Source organism: Dermacentor silvarum, chromosome 3 (assembly GCF_013339745.2).
Source record: "Dermacentor silvarum isolate Dsil-2018 chromosome 3, BIME_Dsil_1.4, whole genome shotgun sequence".
NCBI classification, from domain to species: domain Eukaryota; kingdom Metazoa; phylum Arthropoda; class Arachnida; order Ixodida; family Ixodidae; genus Dermacentor; species Dermacentor silvarum.
The window spans coordinates 137209915-137225274 of NC_051156.1; the positions used below are offsets into that span (position 1 = coordinate 137209915).

At 43.6% G+C, this 15360-nt stretch overlaps 1 protein-coding gene across 2 annotated transcripts in view; it reads right to left on the reverse strand.

The window, feature by feature from the left end:
• The window catches only part of LOC119445821 (PAX-interacting protein 1-like), a 78647-nt gene that overhangs the window by 11808 nt on the left and 51479 nt on the right, over nt 1-15360 (reverse strand). For both annotated transcript variants that reach the window (XM_049663660.1, XM_049663659.1), the window contains 6 exons: nt 14691-14812; nt 12047-12222; nt 9921-9964; nt 8628-8719; nt 7288-7402; nt 3235-3403 (listed from right to left, as the gene is read on the reverse strand). In XM_049663660.1, coding sequence (XP_049519617.1) covers nt 3235-3403; nt 7288-7402; nt 8628-8719; nt 9921-9964; nt 12047-12222; nt 14691-14812 — 718 coding nt within the window. The remainder of the gene's footprint in view (nt 1-3234; nt 3404-7287; nt 7403-8627; nt 8720-9920; nt 9965-12046; nt 12223-14690; nt 14813-15360) is intronic.

A 15360-nucleotide genomic window follows, 5' to 3' on the forward strand; every position in this document is an offset into this window, starting at 1 on the left:
TGTATTACTCCGGAAATTCCAAGGGTTTTCAAGGAGGAAAAAAGGAATCCCAGGACTTGAACACGTAGTTTTCAATTTTGAGGGTTTCCAAGGGTTTCAAGGACCTGTGTGCACCCTGTGAAATCTGCCCTGATCTTAAGAAGGCAGTCATACAAAAGCACAGTTAAGAGCAGGTGCCAGGTGCCAGAGATCATCATCATCCTATACATGTGCATTGAAGGATAAGTCTTTCCCAGTAATATCCAATGAAATAATCTTTGCTATTCACTTCATGTTTAATTTGAGAATTCACCATTCAAAGTTGTTGAATATTGATATGTGTTCGAATGTAAGGGATAACAACACTTATTGGAGTCAATAAGTGTTAACGCTGAAACAAGCGGGAACTGTTCTAAATTATCTTTCTGCAGAAGAGCTGTGGTTATTTCGTAGAAGCAATGGTTCTTGAGCAAACACACGAGGCAGGGAACTTCTGCTCAATAACATCCACTCATTCAATAAGAATGTCTTGCTTTTAGGCAGACTACGCGTGATTTTGGTGTCTTGATTTAAGAAAAGTGATTTGTTATTTGGCCGCTCTCATCGTGGTGCACCTCTTTAAAACAATGTGTTGTGCTCTATAGTACCACACTTCTCTCCTTCAGTGAACACAATGATCATGTGCATCTGACGAACTTGATAACTGAAAGCAATTTATCATTTATAAGCTCCTCGGTTGACCAGATGTCCAGCTGTGAAAATAATTAAATACGTCTATCAAACAACACAGATAGGCTTTCTTGTTACCAGACTTCACGCAAGCTTTGCACTATTTCACATTGTTTAAAAATAAGGAAACATTCTGAATTCGATTCAATTAGGAGAATTTCACTAACACCCCAGAACATTAGCTACACACCTATTAAGTCTATAATCTGTATTGTCGTCTTCCTGTTGCTTAATGTTATTTTTATTGTCTTAGTGTTATTCACTGAAAGGCAGTGAACATACAAAACATGTGTGTCAAGATGTGGCAGCACATAACTGCATGATGGCAGCCACAATGATGAAATTAAGATATTGCAAAGTCCCATATCGAACATTTGAGGTACCTCATCTGTGTCCTCCACCTTGTGCACAATATAAAACAAGTATAAGCTGGCATTCTGCGCATCTACTTTGTTCACGAGTCTGACAGGCCATATCACACCCTCTTGCCAACAGAATAGAAAACTGTGGTTATATATTGACTTGAAAACTAATTGCATGTTCACATCAATAGTGCATAGAACTGCTCCTTTTCTATGCCTAGCCTTCTCAGACTCAACAAAATTGTAGTGACGCAATGCATTTTAAAGCCGGTTCTTACTGGCAGCCAGTCTCTTACGAACAGGAAAAACTATTTACTTCCTTGTTCAGATAGCACGGCTATGTACAGTCGAACCCACTTATAACAATATTAAAGTGCCTAGAAAATTTCATTGTTATAATCGATAATTGTTGTAACCGGGTTACATGAAAAAAATCAAAATAGAGGGATGGCAGAGCTGTTGTGAGAAAACTGTAACGGCGGGGAGGCCAGTGTCCCGCCCCACCACCTTCCTCCATCTGGCTGCCGATTGTGTTGACTCGTTTAACTGTCTCTGCTTCCTGCACGTTCTGAACGCATGTCTGAATGCGTGTAACACGTTCGTGGCTGTCGGCGTTCAAGGATGGCACTGCTATATAGTAAAACCTCGTTAATTCAGATTTTACGGGACTGAAAAAATTTCCGAATTAACCGAATATTGAATTATCGAGGGTATCAAGAAAACAATAAACAAATGCTTTCTACGTCAATACGCTTTCATTTATTGAATGAATGAATCGGCAAAATCCTGTTTCTGTTTTGCAAAAAAGCAGTGCGGAAACTGCAATGCTCGTCATCTCGTGACTCATACTGGCGAAGGCCTTGCAACTTCTTTCACAGGGCGGCCGCGGCGCGCGTTTTCATCTGAAACACGCTTTTCACTACCGCGCGCACATCCCGATTATTTTTTCGCGACTGTTGCCAGGTTGCTGCCCATCGCGACGTAGACAGTGCTCTTCATCCTTGATAGCTTTGTACTGAGTAAAAATGAAACTATTGTTTTCTGCAACTGTGGCTGCTGTCGACGCGATCATGGACGGCGACCTTACGGTCCTGAAGGCGCACTGCCGACGCACGCACTGTGTCAAAACGAAACTATCGTTTGCTGCAACTGCGGTCGAAATCGCAGTCACTATCGACGTGATCATGGGTGGCGACTACACAGTCAAAAAGGCACGCGGCCAACACGGTGCTATGCGTGGCGGTAATTGCAAAAATAACTGCTTTAAAGGCACAAATAGGCACGAAGCGTTCGGGCGTCGCTGTCATTCACGTACGATTTTCACTGATGACTATGGCGATGCGAACTCCGTCGCTTTGTTTCGGTGGATGCTAATGCTGTTTTGGCGCTATTGCGTCGCACATATTTGCGGTGCTCCGCCAGCCAGCCAGCGTAGTTGGCGCGGTCCCAGTAGCCAGACTTCATCGTTATAACCGATAATGCGGCATGGGGGCATTGTAGTAAGCGGGTTATTTCACCATAGAAAACATACAAAAGTTGACGGTGCAGCAGCAACATAGCGGTTATAACTGATATATTGTTAAAACCGGTATCGTTAAAAGTGGGTTCGACTGTATGTCGACAAAAATATTATTTCTCCATTTAAAGATAAAAGTGTCTTTCATGAGCCTAAACACATTGAGACAAGTTTAGCATCACATTCGGGGTCGCTGCTTTCACTTCAGCCTGGATTGCCATGCCATTTGAAATGTACTTTTAAACGTTTATTGTTTCGCCTCACACAAAGTATCAATCTTCTCAAAAACCAGTGGCAAGAAAAATATTGAACGCTTGACATATGATATCACCTGCATCTAGTAGCTTTATGTTATGCCAAAATACTTAAGGTTATCATTTGTGTTTCAATTTTGTAAATAATGAAAGCCACCGTCCACAGTAGTGGACACTGCATCTGAGGAGGCTAGTGCTTCACTCTAGTATATTAAGTTTTTTTTTTATTTCCTCATCACAACTACAGCAGTGATATATTAATAAACATACTTTAATAGGCATCTAAAAAAAAATCCTTTTGAAAACCTTCATGCGCTAGTAATTGCATCATTGCATGCCGTTTTCTCCCTTGACAATTCATCAGCTAGGTTCAAAACTTCTGTGGCTTCCTTACCAACAAATGCATTGTTAGCAATGCTGTCCTGGATCCAGCGTGGCGTGACAACAAATTTCGCTGACCCAAAGGCTGAGAGCAACTTCACCGTTCGCTGGATCTTGTTTGTCACCAAGTGTGTGCATTCCTTGGGTGACTTGGCCAATGCACCGCCAAGCTGAAGAACACCCTGTATATGGGGGACACAATGATAACTCGTTAGCATGAGACTGGGACCCCTTAGTAAAGAGACTGATAAGCTGATCTAGTTTATTCAATGTCTCAAAGAAACACAGGTGCTTTTAAGACAAGCCATAGTGGAGGACTTATTAATTTTGGTCCCCTAGTGTTCTTTAACATGCACTCAAAGCTCGGTAAATAAATGCTTTTGCATTGCATTGCACAGATTGATTCCTAGCCGAGACTGGGACTTGAACTCATGGCCTCAAGATCGGCAATGAAAAACCATAGCTACTGAGTCACCACATTACGTACAACGGGGCACTTTGCTTTTGCAAGCAGTTCCCATACTTGCTTAAGGTTATTGATTTCCACTGCTTTAAAGGGGCCACATGATGCCAAATTTTATAGCTTGAATTATGCATTCCATGTTAAACTGTGTACATCCCACAGCAAGCTGGCAAAATTTGAGCACATTCGGCTAGGTAGAAAATTTGTATGCGAATGTTTTTTGTCACAGTTGAACCATACACCAAGCCAGCAACACTGGCGGTTGTGTGGCCTACGAGTTGTTTCGTTTTAGCATGTGCATCTTGGCTGTCAGCCTGAGAGTTTCTGCAGGTGTTCTCTGGCTTGTGCTGTTCTCATTGGATGAGTGAAAGAATTGCAGGTATAGTGCAGTGACGACGCCCTTGCTGCACCGTTGTATGCCAGTGTACAAGAGTATGGGGAGTCCTGCACAGCATGCACGTGGTTTCTGAATAATTAAAGAGGACGCAATGATGGCCTTGCACTTCTTGATGCCACAAAAGCCATGCCAATATGGTAGCCATTGTTGGTGGGAGGGCCTTAGGCACAACAATATTAAATTTAAATTACGAGTTACTACAATGTTTGCTGAGTGCCCAGTCGTTTATGTGTGTATATTGGGCATATTGGACCATCTACTCAGTCACAGCGATAGAGAATAGTTGGACGAACATGTCATGCCCCTTTAATGCAAAATTGTACCCTTTCTATTCATATTGTTACGTTGCAGAAGTGAAATATAAAGATATATTTACACAATTTACAAGGAAGGCAATGATGTACAAACAAGATGGCTGTAGAGATCGATTACCCCTCGACACGTCAAATCGTCGTCTTCCGACTTTGGCGCCACTCTCGGTTGCGCCGTAACAATATACAGTAAACTGTCGTCGTAATGAACTGATCGGGATAGGAACTTGACTTGGCCATGACCCTCCAGATTTCAGAAACTCTGACAGGTGGCAAATCATGCAGACAATGAAACGGCAGCCTGCTTTTAGATGTGAAGCAGCTCATGGTCGGGGCTATGTCACTCTCTCCCTCCCTCCCTCCATCCATCCACCGTGCGGCGTCCACACCTGCACTGCGCATCCTCCTCCCCCTCCTCTCCTTGTCTCATCATCTCCTGTCCTCTCGGCATTCCTCCTCTCGTCTCCGGTTTGCACAACGAATGGCAACACCTGCGGCTCCGCGTGCGATAATGCGAAGCAGCTTAGGTTAGAGGCGCGACGGTAGGCGCTGCGTACTCCGCTGGGGGCGCCACTGTAGCTCGCGGTATATTGACGCGCGCGCGCGCTCCGCTCCTCTCATTCTCCTGCAACGCCGCTAAGAGTGCCACGGACAGCGCCAGCGTCAACGCCAGTGTCAGCGCCGTGGACAGCGCAGTGGAGAAGAGGGCTCGACCCCATGGCTGCTTCGCATACTACTCAGGGTTGCCCTACGGGAATATGGTGTAATTTTATTGGCCATCGGCGCCAGCTACGCGCAGGGGCGGTGATCGAGTCACATGATGTGCGGTCCTTTCGTCTGTTACGCAGACAGTCCTTAAATACCTTCCGTAAAGTTGAGATAGCGCTTCTATATGTTGGAGAAAAACTGGAAAGCAAAACTTTCTATGCAATAAATATAAGATCGCTGCAAAACACTGCAGGCAGGTCCACTACTAAAATGAGAACCTTGCATTCAGTACAACAGAACGTCACTAGTTCATTAGTTTCAGAGAGGAAAAAAAAAAAAAAGCACTTGATTTTATTCAAAAGAAATTCTACTGATAAAAAAAAAACATTTTCCAGACCTTCTATTGATAAAAAAACATTTTCTAGACCTTTATATACTAGAATTGAGCTGTAATCAGTGATGACATACTAATTTGGTGTTCTAATTTGGCATACTAATATTGTGTAAAGAATTTCCTGATATTCAATATTAAATCCGACATTCAGCTTTCTTTCTTGATTCAATTCGATATTTGTTTCCAAATCTACTCTTTGGTATTCACACACCTCTTAAATTTCATTAAAGAACAATGATATTTACAAAAAAAAAAAAAAAAAAAACGCTTAGAAAAATTAAACACTAAGTTCACAACAATTGTAAGAGTTTGAAGAAGGAAAAACTTGGCATGTTGGAGGTAAATCTAGAGAATATCACTATTTTGAATAAAGCTTTGCAAGGCTCACGTAAACGAAACTGTAAAACAATTTTAAGCAAATTAAAAATTATATTTTCAGCTTCAAACATTCGATCAGTTGCCATTTACAAGACTGCAATATCTGTTCTCTCTGTGGAGTTGCATGGTTGTGAACATGATGCTTCATTCTTTAAAAATTTGCAATTTGTTTCAGGTTCTGCATAGAATCTGAGAGCCTTAATAAAATTCTGGGCCTGTATTGATGAAAAACAATTTATGCCAGAACTGTTCATAAAACCAAGTGCCAGCCAATGGCAAGCAGCTCTTACAAAACGAAAAGCTTCGTCAACTCAGCCTTTGCACTACAATCACTAGAATTTGTCTTTTTATTTTAGGTGCAACAAATTTAATTCAAGAAAGTTCGGTGCTTGCCGAAGGAGACTACTTCTGCATTTAACATGTATGTGAGTGAGAAGAATAAAGCAACCTCCGTAAGAAATTAACTTCCGACATATTTTTGGTGCAACATTGCCCAGTGTCAGCGCTTCATTTTATGTCGCCTGACAACCATGCCATTTTCACTGCAAAAATATTTACCACTGGGTTTCCATTTCAGTGCTGTCATCATGCAGTGTAATGGACGTTATGCACCGTGGACATTACGGCACTGCCCTAACCCCCCCATGCTGAAATTCATTCGAAACGCATCCCCTGAATTTGCTTCGTAAGAGCGAAAACTTCCTCATAAGTACAAGTTGTGACCCAAATCTGATTCCAAATCACAAAACCTTGGGTACAGTCACATTTTCAATTTGTTATTGCTTTGCATACTATGTCTGTACCGGTCCTGCCAGCCACAAACCCTTTGGGGTAATGTAAGCATCAAGAGCAAAGTAAACTTATCGTATACACTAGGCTTTAAAGTGCATTTTTTTTTGGTGCACAGCTGTTAAACTCACATTCGAAAAAAAAAAAAGCCTATCTGGCCATAATCCCCAAAACCCTCCTCACTTGCGCTGCCCCTCTCATCTCAGAGGTGGCACTCTCTCTTCACGCTTCACTTAATCAAGCAATCAATGCTAGTGAATAACACTGTACATATGCCTACACAATTTCACGCATAACCTATTTAACAAAATGTTATATCTAACAAATATAAGCAAACAAAATAAACCAGCAAACAAAATGCACGGTACCTTTTTTCACACATCAATTGTGCGTTCGAAGGTAGCCTGTTGCCATAAATTTTAGAACAAAAAAAAAAAAAAAGGTACATATCTATTCAGGTAAGTGCACAGTCACCTCGACCAGCGGCCCTTTCGAAGCTAAGGCCAACAATTTTTCTTTTTCAGACATTATCAAGGCACAAGATCTTTAAGACAGCAGCTGAGTGAAAAGGCTTAACAATGTGCCATTATTATGCAAAAACAACACAGTGCGGGATGCCAACTTGCCTTTTTCAGTTCTTCCACCTCCTTCAAGCCTGTGATGAGAACTTGTGGGACTTTGTCTTCCGGAAGAGTTGTGGTCACTGTCACCGGTATGTTCTCTTCCTCTTCAGGTGTTGGCCTAATAATAAAGATTACAGCACTCCTGTACCCGGCAGATGTGGCTGCTATATTTTGTGTGTGTGCACACAGACATATACATGCACACAGATCCATACACACACAGACACAAACACATGTTGACTCCAATGCCATAATTGCCATACCGCTTAATGCATGTAGCAAACGTTCAGTGTAAGCAGCACTCACAACAGAATTTACAAACATCAATAAAATTAATTGCATTGCTCTCCTCGAAATAATGCCATGGGACACACACACACACACACACACATAAACTGATGAATAAAAAAAATTATGAAATGAAAAAAAAAATTTACAAAAAATTAAAGCAGTATTGTGTGAACCTGCAATACAGTCACAGCAATAACTGAGCCACTTTGTCAAATCCCCATGTACTATTCTGTCGGCAGACCTGTGATGACCCTGCGGTTAATTTGCATGAACAATGTGACTGCACTGCACCTGCACATCAACACAGGCAGCTGGTTTTGGTTAGCTTCACCGCATACATAATATTGAGCTGAGGAAGAGCTTATAAGAACTATCGTAAAGCAATAAGCCTGCAATTTAGGAAACCACTGGCCAAGCATTTAAGCAACAATGTAGGAGCATGCCAATCACAAAATGCTAAACAGGGGCATTCTACTCTGTCAGAGAGGAAGGACAAAAAAAAGTGAGAGGAAGCCTCTGTGTCACTCTCTGTAACAGAGCTGGAGCACCTCTGAATATAGGCGAACTCCTCTCCTTTGCCCGCAGCCAGGCACGTCTCCTCCATACTCCCTGACCAAAGCCAACAAACACAAAGGCCCTATGTGCCAATCACCGAGGTAAGAACAGCAAATTCTACTACTGCCACCGTGCTAGGCACAGCAAGGTTACTATGAGCCGTGGATATCTGCCAGCTCCTTAAGGCAAAATGGTGTTGTTGCCAACGCTGTATAGATTATGCCTAAAACGACGTGCGACTTATGCCACTGTTTTTGAAATGCATCTGGAATTGGTACGAGCTCTCCACGGTTCCCTTCTTCCTTGTCTCGTATTAACGACTGCACTCTATAGAGTTTGGTTGCTCAGCAATACTGAACAAAGTTACAAAACTAAGGGAGTTGACGATTAATGCGTTAGCAGAATTCTACAGCAATCTAATTGTCTGCGGTACAACGAGGACAATGCTGAACAAAGCCATAGTAAAAGCTCTGCACAAGGCACAAATGTGAACAGACCTTTGCTGTTTTGGAGCCGTTGCTTCAGACTTCACTGGGTTTTCTTGCTTCCGCTTCTGGGCTTCCTTGAAGGCCTCCGAAGCTGTGAACCGCTGCAGACAGCGAACAAGAAAGAAAAGGAACAGCGAAACAGTTAAACGAAAGAAAGTAACAGAGCATAACAAAAACAGAAACATGCAAGGAAACAAGAATAAAAGACATCAGAAAATGAAGCTTCATACTTAAAGGAAAACTAGGGAACAATAGTAACATTGATCACATTGAGCTGACTAAAAAAGTCGCAGTTTCTCCAGAAAGGCGAAGCATCAATTGTGATAGCAAACTAGTAGACAGCTAACTAAGGACAGTACATTTATCAACCGCATAAACTTGTAAGCAGTCGCTTACTAACTAAATTAACAAGCATGGTGTCATGTGCGCCCAAGCAGACATGAACACATTTCACTTGATGACCACGGAAACTATGTCAAAACACTAGAGTGAGGAAGCGCAGCAGCAGCAGCAACCGAATTGACCTTTGTGCTGCCTCTCGCTTGAACGCGAACTAAGCAGCGAAAAACACAGCGCACACAAAGCTATCAGCACTCGGCGAACTCTGTCCACATCGCAGATTGCTTTCAAGATAGGGCCCACGTGCACCCTAACCATACGCAGCAACCACCAGAGTATGAGGCAGATGAAGCGTTCGCTCCCCTCTGCTTGAACTCTTAAAAATAGTGTAGTTCCACTGCAGGCGATGCTATAAGCTATGATGGTTGAGTGGATGTGCAGGATTCGCTTCATACCGCCAATGTGAAGATATCGTCGACACAACACGAAACTGCCTCTTTGGTCGGCAACTCTCAACTTCAACAAAATTATTATTTTTTTCCTCATTGAACATCGTTTTCCAATTGCCCGATAATTTGGCAAATTTTACAGGCACTTCATTGGTAAGAAACATCCATTGGCGACTGGTTATTTGCATAAAAGGTTGAATTTCAATATAACAAAAATTAGTTAAACCGAAGTAAAGTCCTGCTTTTACCGGCTTCGTTATATATCGAGGTTTACCTGTATACAGTGGAACCTCGTTAGTACGATTCTGTGTAATACGCTTTTCGGGATGATACTTTTTTTTTCTCTTTTCTCGATAATACGATTTGGTTGGATAATACGTTGGAGATAAGATTTATTTTCCGGTTCCCGTGAAGATCGTATCAACGAGATTCCACTGTATGTATTCTGTGTAAAATTTGTTCCTTAGATTTTGCTATGCAGGTTATCAATGGCTTCTGCCGCCATTTCACGTACCTTCCAGACCTCTTCTGTGAGCTTGATGGGTATTCTCCACGCCGCTGAAATATAGACACGACCAAAAGTGAAAACAGGCACATCAACCGAGGATTAGGAAAAAAGAAGAGTGCACTTGATTCCAACATTTCATTTCTGTTTAGACCAGATCATTCCAATATGCACCCAAACATTCTTTTCAAAAGTGTCATAACAGTGAAGTTCTAGTACTGGTATCTGTGAGAGGTGCCAATTCAGTTCAACAGGCATTTCAATAGACAAATGAAAAATTAACATACAACAAGCTCTAAGAGAAGCTGTCTTAAGCTGAACTTCCACTGAGGCAAACACATTTCCAAAGTTACTTTGCCTTTGTAAGAGAATTCATTCCAGAAGATTGCTGGGCTAGTTCCTGCTGTTGCTTTTGCTGCAACATAGTTTATAGCATGAAAAATAAATTTTAAAAGAAAAAAAGAGAGGGGAGCGGACAGAGCACTCCATTCTTTTCCCTCTCTATTTTTTGTTGAAGTCTTTCTTCTGCGTTTGAAAATATGTTGCAGCGAATCCACTCTAGCGCTCACTCCAACATTAACTGAAGAAGGACAGTCACTAGCTGCATTCTAGTAACCTTTGCCTAAACTCTCCAGGGGTGCCAAACCCTTTAGTCACAGGAAATCCCCTCAGCCTTAAGCATGTCTTTCTCATCTACATCCCATTAAGGGACATGAACAAGTGTTCTCTGATGCAGAGCACTCAGTCAAGCACATGGGGAAAGTGTTTGATCAGTCACACTGCAAAAGTGCTGGTTCACAGCATGTTAACGAGCATGTAAACTTAATCAAGCATGCCGAGTAGATATATGGCCAGTCATGCTGCAGTGTTAAAGTAAAGAGTGAGAGGGGAATAAGCACATGTGCAGATTTGTGTGCTTGCAAAACCCAGTTTCAGATTTCACCACAGTATCGAACTGGATCTGAACAGGAACTTTGCAATTCTTTTCACTCCAGAATGAAACAGAAAAATAATGGTTTTAGCTTCAGTTGCCAACCTTTCTCTGGAGCTGTTGATCCATGCATTGCCTGCCTTTGTGGAGCTCTTGTACGAATCAAATTCATGCTGTTTTCTTGTAATTATTCTTCAATTATGGAAAAGTACATAAACTGGTTCAAACCAGTTTGAACGGTTATTTTTTCACTACCATGTTGAACTAGAACAAAATCATTTTCTCTTAACGCGAACGACAACCGGAACAAAAAAAAAGTTTTGGTTTAACACTGGGTCTTACGCATGCCAATGTGGAGAGAGTGAGGATTACAGACTATTAGGCTAGTTGGTTTGATACAGTTATTGGGACCAATGCACTGTGTTACGACTGTGGTTGTGAACTAATGTTCAAGGAATGTATCGTGCTGCACAGAAATGTGGATAAAGATATGCGGGATCTCGTGGAAGCGAATTTGATAGCAAAAGCAGGTGCACGCTGCGTCAGCGTCTTGCCCCGTTCGTAACTCTGAGTGGAAGTGAAATAGCCTGTCTCGACATTGCAGGGATTCATGTGCGCTGATTGGTAACCACTGTATCCATGTGGTGGTATTTTGTCAATATAAATATGCTCCTTATGGAAACAAAAATCAGTTTAAAGTTAGCGCCCGTCCTTGTCGTTTTTCCTTGTCCGCGTCACCTACCGTATTTATTCGATTATAAGGCGACGGTGCAATTGGGGGGACCCAAGAAAAAAAAAAAAAGAACGAGTATGCACACCAATATAATACGATACAGAGCAGCCGTCCATTTATCGAGACTCGGCGGGAATCACCTGAAATACTGAATTACTAGCACAGCCAAAATGCAAAATGGCGACCATGAAATGGAGGGGGAGAAGGGAGCTTCAACATGCGGAGTGCGAGTTATATACGAATTTTGCCTTAAGGTGTGACTTCACGGCAGCGCGAATTTCTCCTTTCAGTGTGGCTTCACGGCACCACGGCGCGCGCTGCCATGAAGCCACACCTAAAGGCAAAATTCTCTTATAAGGCGGGGTGTGACTTCGAGGTTAAAAATTCTGGAAAATTCCTCGCCTTATATACGAATAAATAAGATAAGTGCTATTGTCCCAATAACTGGAGAGACTGGGTCCAAATGTTTACCCATCAGGTGCGGCACGAGCCCGTAGTCCAGCCGGACGTCCTCAAACTGCTGGTACTTGGGAGCTGTGGGCAGCCGCAGGGCCTCGTAGTGGCCCAGCATCACGTCCTGCAGCCACTGTGTGTTCACAATGCCGATGCCCCATTCTTGGGCTTTCTGGTACTTCAGACCCTCCTTCCTGCTCGGACAGAAGAGACATGGGGACCGTAAAGCCACCATTCCTTGTAGCAGCAGCTCTCAACAAACTGACCTTGTTGCCAGCTGAATAAAATAATTCGGACAGATTTCAGTGAAATACAAATGAACAAGCTGAACTGCAATTACCCACACAAAGAAAGCTTGCGTTCCATTCACGCACACAATTAGCGCTAGTGTGGTGTCTATCTTGTTTCTGTCTTCATTTTTGCGCTGTTCCTCCTGCTTCATATCTGTGTGAGGTGTACCATAAGTATCGTATATACGCGATTGTAACACGACTGCGATTGTAACCAGAGGGGTGACTTTTCATTGTGTCCATCAAGAAAAAATAAAACTGAGAAAGTAAGGCGAGGGGTGACATTTTGTTGCGTCCAGCAACAAAAAAAAAAAAAAAAAGAAAACTGCTAACGTAACACAAGACCACTGGATGCATGAAAAAGTCGCAGTTTCACCCGAAAGGCGAAGCATCAATTGCGATAGCAAATTAGCAGAGAGCTATGCGGAGTAAGGATAGTAGTTTTATCGACTGCATAAACTTGGACACATTCGCTTACTAACTGAATTAACAAGCATGGTGTCAGCGCGCACAAGCACACATGAATAGATCACACTCGATGACCCCAAACAACCACTGTCAAAACGCCTGCAGCGCCGCCACAGAACTAACTCCACAGAGCTAATGTAGAAGGGCGACTGAAATTTCGGATGCCATATAGTGACTCGAACTGATCCGCGGTGTCGAAAACATGGCAGCTGCAAACGAAGTTGCCACCATTCAAATGTTGCCCGTGACATCTGTGCCCTCATATTCGTTGTCGAAGCGGTTCCTCTCCTTTCCAAGTGTCGCACTGCCACTGCGACATGTTCCGTTGACTCGGCATCAAACTGCAACTTTGGTCAGCTACTCCTGATGAGGTGCACTGAAGCCGGCGGTGGTGCCCGACGGCATGCCGTCACGGGAAGCTCGCTCTTGATACGTTCAAACCCGTGAAAGATTGGGCTCATGAAGTCGCATTATAACCAGCATTTTGTATCACATGACTGCACCATAAGCAGCGTGCGTATAAGTGGAGTTGTGTGGGAGAGCAAGCAGGAGTCAGAAAAAGCAGCATTATACAGTGTAGACCGCTTATAACGTAAGTCGCCGGAGTCGCGAATATCTGCACTAGAAGCGGTACCGCACTATAACCAAAACAACGATTTTCAAGCCCTGCACGTATGCAAAACATGTAGACCAAGCATGTAGACACGCTTTGTACTATCGCGCGCACATCGCGATTACGGTTTCGCCAGTGAGCTGGCGAAAACATAATCGCGATATAGCCGGTGCTCCTTAAGCTCGACAGCTTTGCATCAAGTCAAAACGAAACAACTGTTTCCCGCAACCGCTGCGTAAAAAACCGTGACCGCTATCGACGCGATTATGAACGGCGACTTTGCGGTGCTGAAGGCCCGACGCACGCACCGAGTCTGGACGAATTAACTACCATTCGCTGCAACAACTGCAGTTGAAACCGCGGTCGCTATCTATGCGATCATCGATGGCGACTACGCAGTTTTTTAGGCACGCGGCCGACGCGCATACCGAGTAAAAACGAAAATACTGTTTGCCGCAACCGCTGCGAAGAAAACCGCGGCCGCTATTGACGCGATCGTGGATGATGACTACGCAGTTACAAAAGCCCGCGGCAAACGCAGGTGTTATGCGTGGCGGTAAACGCAAGAATACAGGCACAAATAGGCTCGAAGCGTTCCGGCGTTGCTGTCATTCACGTACGATTTTAATTGATGGCTGTGGCGATGTGGACTTCGCTGCTTCATTTCGGTTGGACGCTAGCGCTGTTCTTGCTTTTTTGCGTCGCACATTTGCGGTGTTCCTCGCTCACCGAGCTCCGAAAGTAGTCTGAATTAACCGATGTGCGGCCAAATAAGTCTGATTAACCAGAGTTTGATTGCATTGAATAATGCATACGCCGGCCGGCAGCACGCACCTTGTTGAGCAGCGTGCTCGCTGCCGCCCTTGTCGGCGAGATTTTCCTGCGGAAGCCGCATTATAACCGGTATTTCGTCTCATGCGGCTGCACTGTAAGCGGTATGCGTATACATGGAGTTATATGGGAGGGTAAACAGGAGTCGGGAAAGGCCGCGTTGTAGCCAGTTCTGCACTACAAACTGTTCCCTTATAAGTGGTCCAAGTTGTACTTGTTTCTATTCTTTTTTCTAACTGTGTGATTTGAACAGGTGCTCAGGGCCAACCGCCAAATCGACACACACCTAAATAAGAACTTCTTTAGGTGACAGCTCCTTCTATCCCCATAATTGCTAGCCCCCAGATGAATCTATGGAATACTGTGCACCCCACCGTGCAAGAATGGCTCTTCTAACACCACGCAATAGAGATGCACAGGTTGTGAACAAAGCCTGTGCTCGACTTTAACCAGCACTCACTTTTTGGTGATGAGCAGAGAGTTGAGACGCGTCAGGTAGGTGGTATACTTGGCACCGGTTGTCAGGACCATCTGTTTTAGCAGCTCTCGTTCTTCCGTGTTAAAGCCACTGGTGCAGATAATCTGCAATGCAGTAGGTGGACAAGACAAGGATTCACTGATAACTTGCCCGTCTAACGTGCCAAGCACTTCCATTTCTCAACCGCTATACCATTCTGGAAAGATTAAGCTCAAATACCGTATTTACTCGCATAATGAACGAACTTTTTTTCCCGAAAAATGTGCGCAAAGTTGGGGGTTCAATCGATGGTTCGCCCGAAAAGCGAACCATTGATTGCGATAGCAAATGCGTAATCAGCAACACGAAGTAAGGATAATGGTTTTATCGACCATATAAACTTGCAAACATTCGCTAATTATATAAATTAACAAGCATGGTGTCAGCACACACAAGCAAACATGAACACATCACACTCGTTGACCACGGACGATCACTGTCAAATCGTTGGTGTGAGAAGCGCGGCAGCAACAGCGAGCGAAGTGACCTTCGTGCTGTGTATCGCTTCAACACAAACTCAACGGCGAGAATGGAGCACGCACAAAAGTATAAGCCGCCATCGCACTTCTAGACGCAGCCCCCGATGCGATCGTCGGTGCTAACGGCAAAAAAA